The 14,577-nt window shown below is 35.5% G+C and overlaps 1 protein-coding gene across 17 annotated transcripts in view; it reads left to right on the forward strand.

Annotated features, from left to right (window-relative positions):
* STAG2 (STAG2 cohesin complex component) overlaps positions 1-14,577 on the forward strand; it is a 141,845-nt gene that overhangs the window by 109,364 nt on the left and 17,904 nt on the right. For all 17 annotated transcript variants that reach the window (XM_024240585.3, XM_054545033.2, XM_024240584.3 and 14 more), the window contains 5 exons: positions 1,122-1,296; positions 6,387-6,526; positions 7,995-8,096; positions 11,409-11,557; positions 13,444-13,572. In XM_024240585.3, coding sequence (XP_024096353.1) covers positions 1,122-1,296; positions 6,387-6,526; positions 7,995-8,096; positions 11,409-11,557; positions 13,444-13,572 — 695 coding nt within the window. The remainder of the gene's footprint in view (positions 1-1,121; positions 1,297-6,386; positions 6,527-7,994; positions 8,097-11,408; positions 11,558-13,443; positions 13,573-14,577) is intronic.

Genomic DNA, 14,577 nt, shown 5'->3' on the forward strand with positions numbered 1-14,577 from the left:
CTATGTAATCCCTTGCTCAGGCCATAGAGATTAATTATTTAGTTATTAAACAGCTTATGTGCCCAGTCTTCCCAACAGCTTCCCAGAATGTGTCCTGGTCAGCTCACTTGATTTACCAGTTCAGCTAATTAGTAAATATCATCATACTTAATACTTTATATCCTTATTCTTTATGTTGCAAGTTTTTGTAAACTGAAATATGCTAATAGGTATAAATTACTACTATAGTAGTTAGGAGAAGAGACTGAAGGAAGGGGTAAAAACATAAAGTAAAGAGAAAAAGTAAATATGGTTAGTTCCAAAATGGCGAAACTGTTAATAAGATCTGCTTTTGTGCTCTGTATTATATTGTCTTTCCAGGAATGATCTTCCTTTAAATGTATTTTCTGGTTTACTTTGTGACCCTAAATTTCTATTTTCATTACCCCTTCCCAACAAATAATTAATTAGTCTGTGACTCCCATTTAAAACCCATGGCAGAGTTTTTATTAAGCTCCTTGAGATACAACTTCAGCCTTATGTTTATTATAATATGCTCAGGTTTATCTGATAAATAGTAAGCAGCCCTGTATCTGGTTATGTTTTCGCTACTTAATCAGTACACGTGTGAACAATGAGAGTGCTTAATAAGTACCATAGATTTTGTGATCTCTATTCTAATACTTATCTCTTTAATGTTTTTTCTTCTGTAGAATGAAGAGTGGTACCAAGTTTATACATTATTTCATATTTGAGAATGAATACCTTGTGGCATTGCAATATAGAGCAAAGTAGGGGATTTGGAGTTAGAAAACCTGAGTTTGAGTCCTGACCCTGCATATTTTTGTAGTGTGTAACATATTGTACAGGTCACTTAATGTTGCTGAAAATTAAAAAAAAAAAAATTTGTGAAATCACTTTGCAGTTAGTAAAGCCTTATACAAATATAAGCATTCATTGTTATATAAATTATACTTCGCAGCTTTAGAATCTTAGCAAAATACTAAACATTGATTTCTCTTAAGATTTTTAAATATAGAAAGTTGGATTCTGTTTCTGTGTTAAATATGTAAATTGTTTGTGGCAGTTAGTGAGAAACCTTGGATTATAGCATGCTTTCCTCTTTTTTTTTTTTTTAATAGGCCTTCACTATTCTGTGTGATATTTTGATGATCTTCAGCCATCAGATTATGTCAGGAGGGCGTGACATGTTAGAGCCGTTAGTTTACACCCCTGATTCTTCATTGCAGTCTGAGTTGCTCAGCTTTATTTTGGATCATGTCTTCATTGAACAGGATGATGATAATAATAGTGCAGGTAATTTTATTGCCATCTTTTTATTAAATCTGTGTGTCCACCATAAAATCAAACTTAAGTAACAATGATGTACATCGGTGCACTAAAATATATTTTATCCTTAAAAACGTGAAACACAGGTATATATTCCAGCACATTTATGTTCATTTTTTTGTACCATTGTGAAGAAAACATGATGTTGCAGAGTATAGGCTTTCAAGTCAGATCGCTGCTTCTCACTAGCACTGAGCCTGCTTTCTAATTTCTAACTACATCATAAAACTGTTAAAATTGAGTCAAATGACTAGTACAGTGCCTGGACATATAGCAGGTACTCAATAAAATTTATTCCCTCTTGCCCTTATTCATTGGTAATACCAATATGCAGATAATTTGGAAAGAATAAAGTATTTATGTGACTTTTTGTTGTATACTTGTATACCATAGGTTTTTTTTTTTTTTTTTTTAATTTGGGGAGTATTAATTTGATTTCTGAATGTTAGAAAAATGTTTGAAACTGCTCTGTAAAAGTCTGGGGCAGTATATAATGTTCACAGGAAAAGAATCAAACCAGCCTTACCTAGTGTTAAGTTACTCTTCACACCCTAATTGTTTACACACCCTAATTGCCTTACTTGAGCATGAGGTCATGGAGAAGAAGTGATATTTGGTGACGTCTTTCTGGGTTTGTTTTTAGTTTGAAGGTATGTTTTTTGTTTATTTTTATTTTTTAGAAACAGAGTCTCACTCTGTTGCCCAGCCTGGAGTACAGTAGCATGATGATAACTCACTGCACCCTCAAACTCTGACCAAAGCAGTCCTCCCCCTTTAGCCTCCTGAGTAGCTAGGACTACAGGTGGTGCGCCACCATGCTTGGCTAATTTTTTGTAGACATGGGGTCTTGATATGTTGCCCAGGCTGGTCTTGAATTCCTGGCCTCAAGTGATCTTCTTGCCTCGGCTTCCCAAACTGTGAAGGTAATACTTAAAGGAAAATACAACATCAACATGTATATATCCATACTGATGTATCACTGCATATCAGGGTGTAAATATATATATAATTCTGTATATGGCATGTAGCTTATTTTTAGCAATAGAGAGCTTTGTGCTCACATACTAAAAGCTTAACCTGAACACAAATGAGAAACCCAGAGTAGCCAAAACAGTTGTCAGAATCCATGTAGTGAAGTTTATATACTTTGAGTTTTTCATCTGTCACTCTAAGCTATTGGCTTAGTTATGCTTTTATTCATAACATTGATTTGACAAACATTTATTGGTCAGCAGGCAGTTTACTAGATGGTATGGATATGAAAAGATGAGACAAGGTCTCATCCTTCAAGAATTAAATTCAGGTTGAAAAGAACCAAGTAATTATAGTGTTGTTGTTGTTGTTTTTTGTTTTTTTGTTTTTTTTTGAGATGGAGTCTCACTCTGCCACCCAGGCTGGAGTGCAGTGGCACAATCTTGGCTCACTGCAACCTCCGCCTCCCGGGTTCAAATGGTTTTCCTGCCTTAGCCTCCTGAGTAGCTGGTATTATAGGTGCCCACCACCACGCCCAGCTAATTTTTCTTTTTTTTCTTTCTTTCTTTCTTTTCTTTTTTCTTTCTTTCTTTCTTTTCTTTTTTCTTTCTTTCTTTCTTTTTTTTTTTAGTAGAGATGGGGTTTCACCATGTTGGTCAGGCTGGTCTTGAACTCTTGACCTCAGGTCATCTGCCTGCCTGGGCCTCCCAAAGTACTGGGATTACAGGCATGAGCCACTGCGCCCGGCCTATAGTGCAATTTTTGATAAGTAATAGAGGCATGTACAAAGTGTTGTGGGCATGTAGAATAAGTTCTCACTGATCTGCAAGTATTGAAACATCTTTTGAGAAGCTGACATCTGAAGTTAATCCAAAAAATGAATAGGACTTTATAAAACGTCTTTTTTTAAAACTTCTAAAACGTCTATGAGAAAGTACAGTTGGATTCTAAAACCTGATACAAAATAAGTTTTAGTACATAACCCTTTTGTTAATTTGGGGCTGCCTTAGCTTCATTTAGTCCATGGGGAGTTGAATTAGAGTAAGCTTGCCAAAACTCTTGATATATCTAGGAGCTTCCTAGAATTACCCACACTTCTTATCTCCTTAGACTTGTGTGTGTGTGTGTATGTGTGTGTTTGTGTGTGACAGGGTCTCACTGTGTCACCCAGGCTGGAGTGAAGTGGTGTGAACTTCATATAGCTCATTGCAGCCTAAATCTCCCAGGTACAAATGATTCTCCCACGTCAGTCTCTGGAGTAGCTGGGACTCAAGCGTGTGCCACTCTGCCTGGCTAATTTATTTAATTTTTAGTAGAGACGAGGTCTCGCTTTGTAGCCCAGGGTGGCTTCAAACTCTTGGGCTCAAGCAATCCTCTCATCTTGGCTTCTCAAGGTGCTGGGATTACAGATGTGAGCCACTACACCTGGCACTATTTTCACTTTTAAAATGAAGTGCATTCTAGTCCAGTGGAAGAGTATAAAATATAACAGATTTTTACGTAACCATTCCATCAGTCTTTGTCAAATTTAGCTGTATTTGTTTTAGGTTTTTTAAAGAAATAAAAGCACAGTTACAAAAGAAGCCCTCATTTGTATTCCTCCCTTATCCCATTATCCTCCCATTTTCCCTAGAGAGAACTGCTACCCCAAATTTGTTGTTTATCACACCTTTGCATTTCAATTTTATTTTACTAAGAATTTGTATCTGTTAACAATACATAGTTCATTTATTCTTGCTAACTTCCATGTAAATAATATTATGTTGAACATTTTGCAATTTGCCTTTTTTCTTCTTTTTAAAATATGAAATGAGATCTTGCTATATTGCTCAGGCTGGCCTCAACCTCCTGGGTTCAAACAGTACTCTTGCCTCAGCCTCCTCAGTATCCGGGATTATAGGCACATGCCACTGCACCCAGTGCAGTTTTCCTTTTTGAATTTACATTCTTGAGATTTTTTTCAGGGTTGACATGTGGCTACAATTCATTCATTCTAACTGCTGAATATTATATGATATTCATTCATTCTAACTGCTGAATATTATATGATACAAGTTACAGTTTATCCATTTTCTTATTTTTAGACATTTAGGTTATTTCTACTTTTTCCTCAATTAAAATAGCGTTACAACAAATATTTCAATGCTTAGCTCCTTGAGCACATGTGCATTTGCTTTTCTAGTGTATACCTGAATGGAATTGCTAGATTAGGTAGTGTGTGTGCATCTTAAACTTGATCATATTTTGTTAAAGTGGTTGTATTGTTTTACCCTCCTTCCAGCAGCATATGATAGTTTCCATTGTTACTCATCCTCACCTAACATCTAGTATTGTAGATCTTTGGATATTGTATTTGTTAGCCTACATCAGATTAGAAAGAGAGAGTAAAATAGGGAATGCTCCTCGAGGCATTTCATTGACAATACATAATAATAATGGCAGCTGACACTTATGAAAGGCCCAGTGTGTTAGGTACTTCTCTACATTCCTTAATATCCACAAGAGAAAAAGTTGGCTAGTTCTTGACAAGCAGTTAGTGGAGAAAAATAAAAATCAGGACTTAAAAACTCTGAATATCATAGGATAGTTTAGTCTTTAGAGGGAAAATGTCTGTATGCCATTGGAAACAATGTCATGTAGAAATTTTCCATTATAGTGACAGAGCTATTAAGAAAAGGTTACTTTATGTATTCAGTGTAATGATATGTCTTAGGTTTCTAAGCAAATAGTGTTGCATCTTGGGACATACATTTGAGATAAAACGTTCTCTGATGGTCTGTCTTAAATTCTTACTCTTAAAATTTGGTTTTAGTTTACTAGAAGTTGTCAAAGATTACCAGAGACAGGATGAAAAATTAATTAAATGAAGGAACATTCTTAGTATACATAAAATAGTTTTTGATATTGGGAACCTTATATTGGAGCTTATAGGATATGCGCAGACTGTTCACCAGAGGAATTATAAATGGCTAATAAACATAAACAATTTTAACTTCATTTAACAAGGGATAGTGGTTTGTTTGTTTGTTTGTTTGTTTTTTTAGACGGAGTTTCACTCTTGTTGCCCAGTCTAGAGTGCAGTGGCGTGATCTTGGCTCACTGCAACCTCCACCTCCCGGGTTCAAGCCATTCTCCTGCCTCAGCCTCCCAACTAGGTGGGAGTATAGGCGTGTGCTACCACACCCAGCTGATTTTTGTATTTTTAGTAGAGATGGGGTTTCACCATGTTGGCCAAGCTGGTCTCGAACTCCTGACCTCAGATGATCCGCCTGCTTCGGTCTCCCAAAGTGCTGGGATTATAGGTGTGAGCCACCGCACCCGGCCTGGGATAGTGTTTTTTTTTTTTTTTTTTTTTTTTACAAGTAATTTCATTTGTAAAATCTGTCCAGAGGGAAAAATTTTTGTATGCAGCTTTTTTTTAAATATAAAAAGCTTCATCCAGTTTTATTTACAGTATCCAATAAGTAAAACAGTTATTTGGCATGACTTGGAGGCTGCAGTGGGGCTTCCCTGACTGCGAATTTGGAAATAAGTTTGTCTTCTTGAGAATTGAATGTCAAGATTTCACATAATGGATCAGAGTGGAAATATGCAAGATTATTTTAAAAAGACAGAATGGTTTCTGGGGCCTGTCTAGCTGAATATATGTACAAAGGAGGACTGTTATAGCCAGATTTTGGGGTTTGAGGTAAGGTGGGATCATCCTTGGAAGGGATAACAGAAATTCTGAGGTTGGCAGTGTTCAGGAATGTAGGAGCCTTAACTAACAGACATTGAGTGTGCAGATTTTGTTGACAAACTGACCTGCTAGGGAAGTAGATGAATGTTAGGCAAGTTTAGCCTGACTTCACTAGGTGAACATGGAATACGAACAAATGGAGTGATTCAGTTCCATTTGTTCTGATCATTATTTGATGTCACAAAAATTTAGTCTATTGGAATAAATTATGAATGGTTATAATTTTAATCTTAATGTTTTTCCTTTTTCAAATTCTCTTATAAAAGCATGTTTCATAGTGAGAATTTAAAAAATACATGGTTGAAATAAAATACAAGATGCTTAATGTTTGGGACTTTTTCTCCAGATGGTCAGCAAGAGGATGAAGCCAGTAAAATTGAAGCTCTGCACAAGAGAAGAAATTTACTTGCAGCATTTTGTAAGCTAATTGTATATACTGTGGTGGAGATGAATACAGCTGCAGATATCTTCAAACAGTATATGAAGGTAAAGTTGAAAAATGGATAGCAAGATAGTTTTAAAATGCAACACTGGTTTTTATGCATGGCTGCCATTGAATTCTTTAAGTGGCAAATTACATTTCTAGTGTAAAAGAGTTGTATTTTAAAATATTTAGTGTTTTCAATAACATTTCCTTATACCTCTACTCCAGTTAATGGACATTTTGGGTTTATTGTGTTCGTTTGCATTTGGAATATTGGAGACGGCCTCTCTTAATTTGTCACTATCAGAAATAGCATTTATGATTCAGTTTAAGATAATAGGATGGCATTCCTCCTCTGCTTGATGTAGCATTAAAAAGAGTTTCAGGAGTCAGAAGACTTGGGTGGTAGTTTTGGCTTGGTTACTATGCATCTTGCGACCTTGAATAACTCCAAGCATTTTGTGACTTGAGTTCCTTTATCTGTTCCACTGTGATTGTTAAGGTTTTCCCCTTTGGTTCTCAAAGTCTGATTTGATTAACCATAGGTTATTCATAATTTTCATAACTATATATGAGGTTTTGTTAAGTTAAAAGTAGTGATAAACAGGATATTGTTGATTATACTAACAGAATGTGACTAAATATGGTAAGATAGCTTTAAAAATCCTTCCTCAACTAAAATCTAATTATAAATGTAAACTTTTTAAAGCCTTTGCTTTCAAGAAATAAAATATGTAATATATTTAAACCTAGTTAATCCTCTCTGGAATATTTTGCTACTTGAACTCTAATATCATTGAAAATTATTTTGGAACTTAAATCATTTGGGATGATAATTACCAGGTTTTTTTTTTTTTTTAAACTAAGGTTGTTTATGAAGTTATTTAACAAATTTTAAAGTTTTAGTCTTAGGTATTCTAAAGTCACTTATTAGTTATAGGGACGTGGTTATTCTGTAATCTGATAATTGTTATTGTACGTGTTTGAAACATGATCTTAAATTAGGAAAAAATTTCATGTGCAATGTGTAATGTAAATGTTGTATAAACAACTTTTCTTTTAAAAGTTATTTATAGGCTGTTAGATTCTATAAGCCAAATTAATCAAGTTTTAAACTGCTCATGGCCTGTATACCTGGTATCAATGAATTAGTTATAAGTGTAACTGAGATTATATTTATTGTTTTACAAAGAGAATTTTGTTTGTATATTTTGTGTTACTTCTGAAAATCTGCATAACCTAATTGTTGTTTTGACTAAAACTGACCAGTATACCTTCTTTATTTTAACCAAGTGTGGAGCTTAATTTGATTAGATCTTAACTGTTTTGTATATATGATTTTACTGAAGTTAGGGACTGTATGCTTAGAAATGATCTTTAGATTTCAGTAACATTCTTTCCTGCCTTTGAAGGCATAATTTTGGCCAGATACATACTTTTGTGACATGTTTACATGACTAACCTAAAATTAGTCTTATTGTCAAGTAGTTTTAAGAGATAAAGCTCTAATTTGTACAAATTTCTTTACAGTATTATAATGACTATGGAGATATCATCAAAGAAACAATGAGTAAAACAAGGCAGATAGACAAAATTCAGTGTGCTAAGACCCTTATTCTCAGTCTGCAACAGGTAAGCATTAAGAGTACCAACTTTAGCTAACACAATTAACACCTAATAGTTAGCAAAATAAGGTAGCAGTTGAAATTGAGCAAAGTGTGCAATAGGCAATTTATAAAAGTAGAAATACAAGAAAGTACAAGTGAGATTATTTTTTTGCTTTCAAACTGTCAAGATTGGCAAAACCTATAGCTATCTAAGGTATGGAGGAAATATAGATATGGTAGGCAATTTGGCAATTTATGTAAAAATTTATAATGTGTATGCCATTTGAGGCAGCAATTCTACTTTTTAAATCTACTCTTTTATCCAAGGTGATAAGACAAGTTTGCAAAAGTTGATATACAAAGTTGTATATTGCAACATTGTTTATAGGAAGTAAGACATAATCTAAAAGTCTATCAGGATATTAGATAAATTTACTGTATAGTACATTTCTGCAGTGACTGTTGTACAACACTTAAAATTAGTGTAGATCTATATTCATTAATGTATAAAGAGCTCCGTAATCACAAAATATATTAACAGTGGTTAACTTGTTTTGGTAGATTTCATGTTGAATTCTACTTTTTTCTCTGTATATTTCCAAACTTATTTTTGTGAGCGTATATTAATTTTATAACTAAAACACAATAGTTTTGGCCAGGCGCAGTGGCTCATTCCTGTAATCCCAGTGCTTTGGGAGGCCGAGGTGAGCGGATCACCTGAGATCAGGAATTCGAGACCAGCCTGGCCAACATGGTAAAACCCCGTCTCTACTAAAAATACAAAAATTAGCTGGGCACGATGATGTGCGCCTATAATCCCAGCCACTTGGGAGGCTGAGGCACGAGAATTGCTTGAACCTGGTAGGTGGAGGTTGCAATGAGCGAAGATCGTGCCACTGCACTCCAGCCTGGGCGACAGAGTGAGACTCTGTCTCAAAACAAACAAAAAAACCAGTAGTTTTCATTTTGGCAGTGTTGAGGCATTTAATTAGAGAAAATTACTGACTTAGTATACTTTTGTCTTTGGAGACAAAATTTGCATGCAAAACCCAACCCATTCCAACTTAATGAACTTTCTTTTAGGAATGTCCTTTTTTTTGATTTTTCTTTTTTTTGTAGACGGGGTCTCGCCCTGTCGCCCAGGCTGGAGTGCAGTGGCGCGATCTCAGCTCACTGCAGGCTCCACCTCCCGGGTTCACGCCATTCTCCTGCCTCAGCCTCCCGAGTAGCTGGGACTACAGGCGCCCGCACCACACCCGGCTAATTTTTTTGTACTTTCAGTAGAGACAGGGTTTCACCATGTTAGCCAGGATGGTCTCAATCTCCTGACCTAGTGATCCACCTGCCTCAGCCTCCCAAAGTGCTGGGATTACAGGTGTGAGCCACCGCACCCGGCCAGGAATGTTCTTAATTTTATTTGAGAATTTGAATTTTCTCTATTAAAATTAATAAAATGTAGGCTGGGTATAGTGGCTGATGCCTGTAATCCCAGCACTTTGGGAGGCCAAGGTAGGGAATTGCTTGAGCCCAGGAGTTGGAGGCCAGCCTGGGCAACATAGCAAGAGCCCATCTCTACAGAAAATGAAGAAAGAAAAATAAATGCAATTTAAAAGGTTGAAAAGATGGCATTTAAAAAATAACTTTTGCTATAAAGTAATAGCTGCTAGCTGTAGAAAGTTTAGAAAATATAAAAAGGAACAAAAGCAAATTATCCTTAATGTTTTCACTTCACAATAACCTTTTTATTTTTTAATGGCCTTGTTACTCTTTTTTATGCATACATGAAATCTGATTTTTAAACAAAATTAAATTGTGCATTCCATTTTGTAAGGCTGCATTTTAATATTAATAAACACTGAACACATTTATGCCATTAAATAATTTCCTCAGCATCTTTTTTTTTGGAGCAGGAGAGGTTCATTTATTTTTTTTCTAGATTTTTGTGAAGGTATTGAAAAGTAAGAATTCTGTGTACTTAACGGTATACAGCATGATGTTTTGATATGTATGCATTGTGAAATGATTAAATTTAGCTAATTAACATAAACATTACATCACATACTTACTTGTGGTAAGAACATTTAAGACCAACTGTCCTAGCAGTTTTTAGATAAACAATACAGTACATTACTCTTAACTATGGTCACCATGCTGTACAATAGATCTTCAGAACTTATTTATCCTGTCCTACTGAAACGTTGTTCCCTTTGACCAGTCTCAGCCTCCCCCAACCCCCAGTCCCTGGCAACCACCATTCTGTTCTCTGCTTCTGTGAGTGCAGATATTTCCTCAACATGTGGATTTCATTTTCTCTGGGTGTATACCCAGAAGTCTTCCTCATTTTAAAAAGTTGACACATGACCGGGCGCGGTGGCTCACGTCTGTAATCCAAGCACTTTGGGAGGCTGAGGCGGGCAGATCACGAGGTCAGGAGTTCGAAAGCAGCCTGGCAAATATGGTGAAACCCCATCTCTACTACAAATACAAAAATTAGCTGGGCTTGGTGGCACACACCTTTAATCGCAGCTACTCGGGAGGCTGAGGCAGGAGAATGGCGTGAACCCGGGAGGTGGAGGTTGCAGTGAGCCAAGATCACGCCACTGCACTCCAGCCTGGGTGATAGAGCGAGACTCTGTCTCCAAAAAAAAAAAAAAAAAAAAGTTGACACATAATTGTACATATTTATGGGGTGTACATAGTGATGTTTTGACACAGTGTATAGTTAACCAAAGCAGGATGATTAGCATATCCATTTTGACAACTAGATAATATTCCATTTTATAGATAGACCACAATTTAACCAAAGTCTCCTTGTTTGTGCTGAGGTTTTTTACAAGTTTTGCTATTATAAATAGCACTAAAACATTTTTATACATATTATTGTGCATAAATATTATTTCTTTTGGTTCAAGTCCTATAATTAGAATTGCTTTGTCAAAGAAGATTAAAATTCTTAAGCTTTTGCTATTTCATGTTAAGAGTGCTTGATGTAAAGATTCACCACTTAAACGTAAATAACAGAGCATGGTTGCCTAATAATTTGCTGGGGTTTTTTTTCCTTTATATTTTTATATGCTATCTTAATATCCAATTAATACCAGCAGGATAGCATTCTGCCAAAACTAACCTGAAGGGTTTCTAATGTTAATAAGAACCTCCAGTTTAAATATACGAAGTACTACACTTTTGGTCATTTGTATCATGTTTTAGTGTTTTGCAATAAAATACAGTGCCTCATTTATTGAACACCTGTATTTTAAATGAAACTGTAATATTTTAAAAGATGTTAATCTTCAGGTATTAAGAACTTTAACATGCTTTCTTTCTTTCCAAACAGCTTTTTAATGAAATGATACAAGAAAATGGCTATAATTTTGATAGATCATCCTCTACATTTAGTGGCATAAAAGAACTTGCTCGACGTTTTGCTTTAACTTTTGGACTTGATCAGTTGAAAACAAGAGAAGCCATTGCCATGCTACACAAGTAATCTCCAGATATTTTATTCAGCTCTCATATTTTTTAGTCATGAAACTTTTTTTTAAAAATCTAGCCCTTTCATTTGGAATAACTAAATTAAATTTATGCTTTATTATTAGCTTATAAATCTCTACCCTAACTCCTTTCTTAATTTTAAAGAACCAGTTACAGTGCTATCTCAATCAACAAATGAGTTGGGCCAGGCTTGGTGCTCATGCCTGTAATCCCAGCACTTTGGGAGGCTGAGGCAGGAGGATCACTTGAGGCCAGTAGTTTGAGAGCAGCCTGGCCAACATGGTGAAACCCGTCTCTACTAAAAATAGAAAAATTAGCTGGGAGTGGTGGTGTGCACCTCTAGTCCCAGCAACTCAGATATGAGAATGGCTCGAACCTTGGAGGCAGAGGTTGCAGTGAGCCGAGATTGCGCCACTGCACTCCAGCCTGGGGGACAGAGCGAGACTCTGTCTCAACAACAACAAAAACAAAATGAGTTAGGATTAAAACTCCGTTTATAAGCCTTTGTTTAAATTTAAACCATACAAAGTCTATAAATTATGTGAATCACAGCAGCATAAATTCAAGCATTACACATCTTTTTTATCAACTTTTGTCATGATCTCATTGTCAGATAGAGAAATCTTTGAGGTTTGATTCCTTTGTCTCAAGTTTTTTCTTTGGTTCTGCACTCTTATTTTGTAATGACCTTTTCCTGTGTTTTGATCCACACCCTTCTTTCCATCTGCATATTTTGTTCCCCTTATCAAAATTGGAAGTCGTTTTATTTTATACTGGGCATGTAGTTTAGTGATCAATTGCACTTTTAAAGTATGGGTACATTTTAGACCTTTAACATAACCAACATTTGTGTATTAAAACCCTTTATCTGTTACCTGTGGGTTAAAGAACCTTGCTTTTAGAGTCTTGGACTCTCCTTCATCCTCTTGCTCATTTAGTTATAAAAGTGCTAACTGTCTCTCTGAGGAAAATATGCTGCTCTTGTTTAAGTTTTGCTTATACTTCCTCAACTTAATTATTATTTTGTTTTTTGTAGAGACAGGGTCTCACCATGTTGCCCAGGCTGGTCTTGAACCCCTGGCCTCAAGAGATCCTCCCACTTAGGCCACCAAAAGCACTAGGATTATAGGCGTGAACCACCACACCCGGCTTCCTCCCTCAACTTTAATTAACTTTCTCCTTTCACTTTCTTCTAAAACTGAAGTTTATTTTTATGCATCCATTAGATGGTAATTTTACATAATATTTAAGGACTACCTATATATTATTTTCAGAAATAATATCTTTTTATGTAATATCCTTTTTTCCTTCTTGATTCCATCTGGATTGTTTTTTACTCAGTTACATATTTGATAGAGTTATAATGTTGGGTTGTTATTTTGATGAATAGAGGTATTTATCGTCACATAAATATAGTTAAAATGGGCCTTAGATGGGGTTTAATTTTCAACTTTACTCTTGAATTATTACAAATATTTGTGAATTTTTTTTTAACGTTCTATATGTTAGAGTAGGTCTCCTTTATGTCTTGAAAAATACAGATAATGTATTGATCATTATGTGAGAGAATTTACATTATTTTCTATGGAAAAAAGTACCGACTAAAGAATGTAGATATACCAGACCATATTCAGACTGAAAGCTAAGTGGGGTGTGTGTGTGTGTGTGTGTGTGTGTGTGTGTGTGTATTGTTTTAAAGAAAGTAACAGTGACATAAAATGTCAGTATATCTGCACATTCTCACACTTTACAACCTCCTTATTTTCTATTCCTCAAAAGCTTGGCAAAGGAAGTAGCGAGTGAAATTTCCTAAGTTATTGACTTTTTTATTATAGTCCCTCAAACATTTATTTCAATTATTTTTTTTTTCTTTGCAGAGATGGCATAGAATTTGCTTTTAAAGAGCCTAATCCGCAAGGGGAGAGCCATCCACCTTTAAATTTGGCATTTCTTGATATTCTGAGTGAATTTTCTTCTAAACTACTTCGACAAGACAAAAGAACAGTGTATGTATTTGCTGGAAATGTCCTATTTAATTTCATTTTGGGATTCTTAAGGGCAATTGTTATACTTGGTTTCTCTCCTTTCTACTCACACAGAATTGTAGGATTGCATTAATACACAAAAAAGTTTATACTTCAGCAACTTTATAATTTAAGGATTATAACTGTGTTTTATGCATAATACTGTATTTTAATATTGTGAGTTTTCCTCCAGTATAATTTTGGCTTTTGATGCATAATTTGAATACTTTATGTATTATTTAAGAGACTGGACTCACTATGTTGCCCAGACTGGCTTTGAACTCCTGAGCTCAAGTGATTTTCCTGCCTTAATCTGAGTAGCTGGGACTGTAGGCATGAATCACTGCCTGGCTGCTTTTTGTGTTCTTATCTGCATTTGTGCCTTAACCCAACTAAGGAGGGAGCATTTGAAAAAGAATAATAAAGGCAATCCATCAGGAACATCCTTTAATTCTCAAACAGGGCACTTTGCTGGTTTAGTCTCCTATAATGGTGACTTATAAAAGAGCCCCCAAAATGGATTTAAATTCTCAAAAATCTTCTACCTTTCGCCATGGCTTTGAGGGTGTAAAAGGGCAGAAGCGTATGGATACCTCATATTGTAAATAATCTTGTCTGAAAACTCACTAGTATTTTGCATTTAAAGACTATAGATTTTATATGAAATTCTAAAGCAGGCAAAACTAATGTATGGTGATAAAAATTACAGTAACGGTTACTTCTAGTGTTGGAGAGTTTGAATGGGAACACTAGGGTACTAGAGTTCTGTATCTTTTTTTTTTTTTTTTGAAATGAAGTTTAGCTCTGTCCTTCAGGCACCATCTCGGCCCACTGCAAATTCTGCCTCCCAGGTTCAAGTGATTCTCCTGCCTCAGCCTCCTGCGTAGGTGGGATTACAGGCGTGCACCACCATGCCTGGCTAATTTTGTATTTTTAGTAGAGACAGGGTTTCACCATGTTGGCCAGGCTAGTCTCAAACTCCTGACC

The sequence above is a fragment of the Pongo abelii genome, chromosome X (genome assembly GCF_028885655.2).
Source record: "Pongo abelii isolate AG06213 chromosome X, NHGRI_mPonAbe1-v2.0_pri, whole genome shotgun sequence".
In the NCBI taxonomy this organism is placed as follows: Eukaryota; Metazoa; Chordata; class Mammalia; order Primates; family Hominidae; genus Pongo; species Pongo abelii.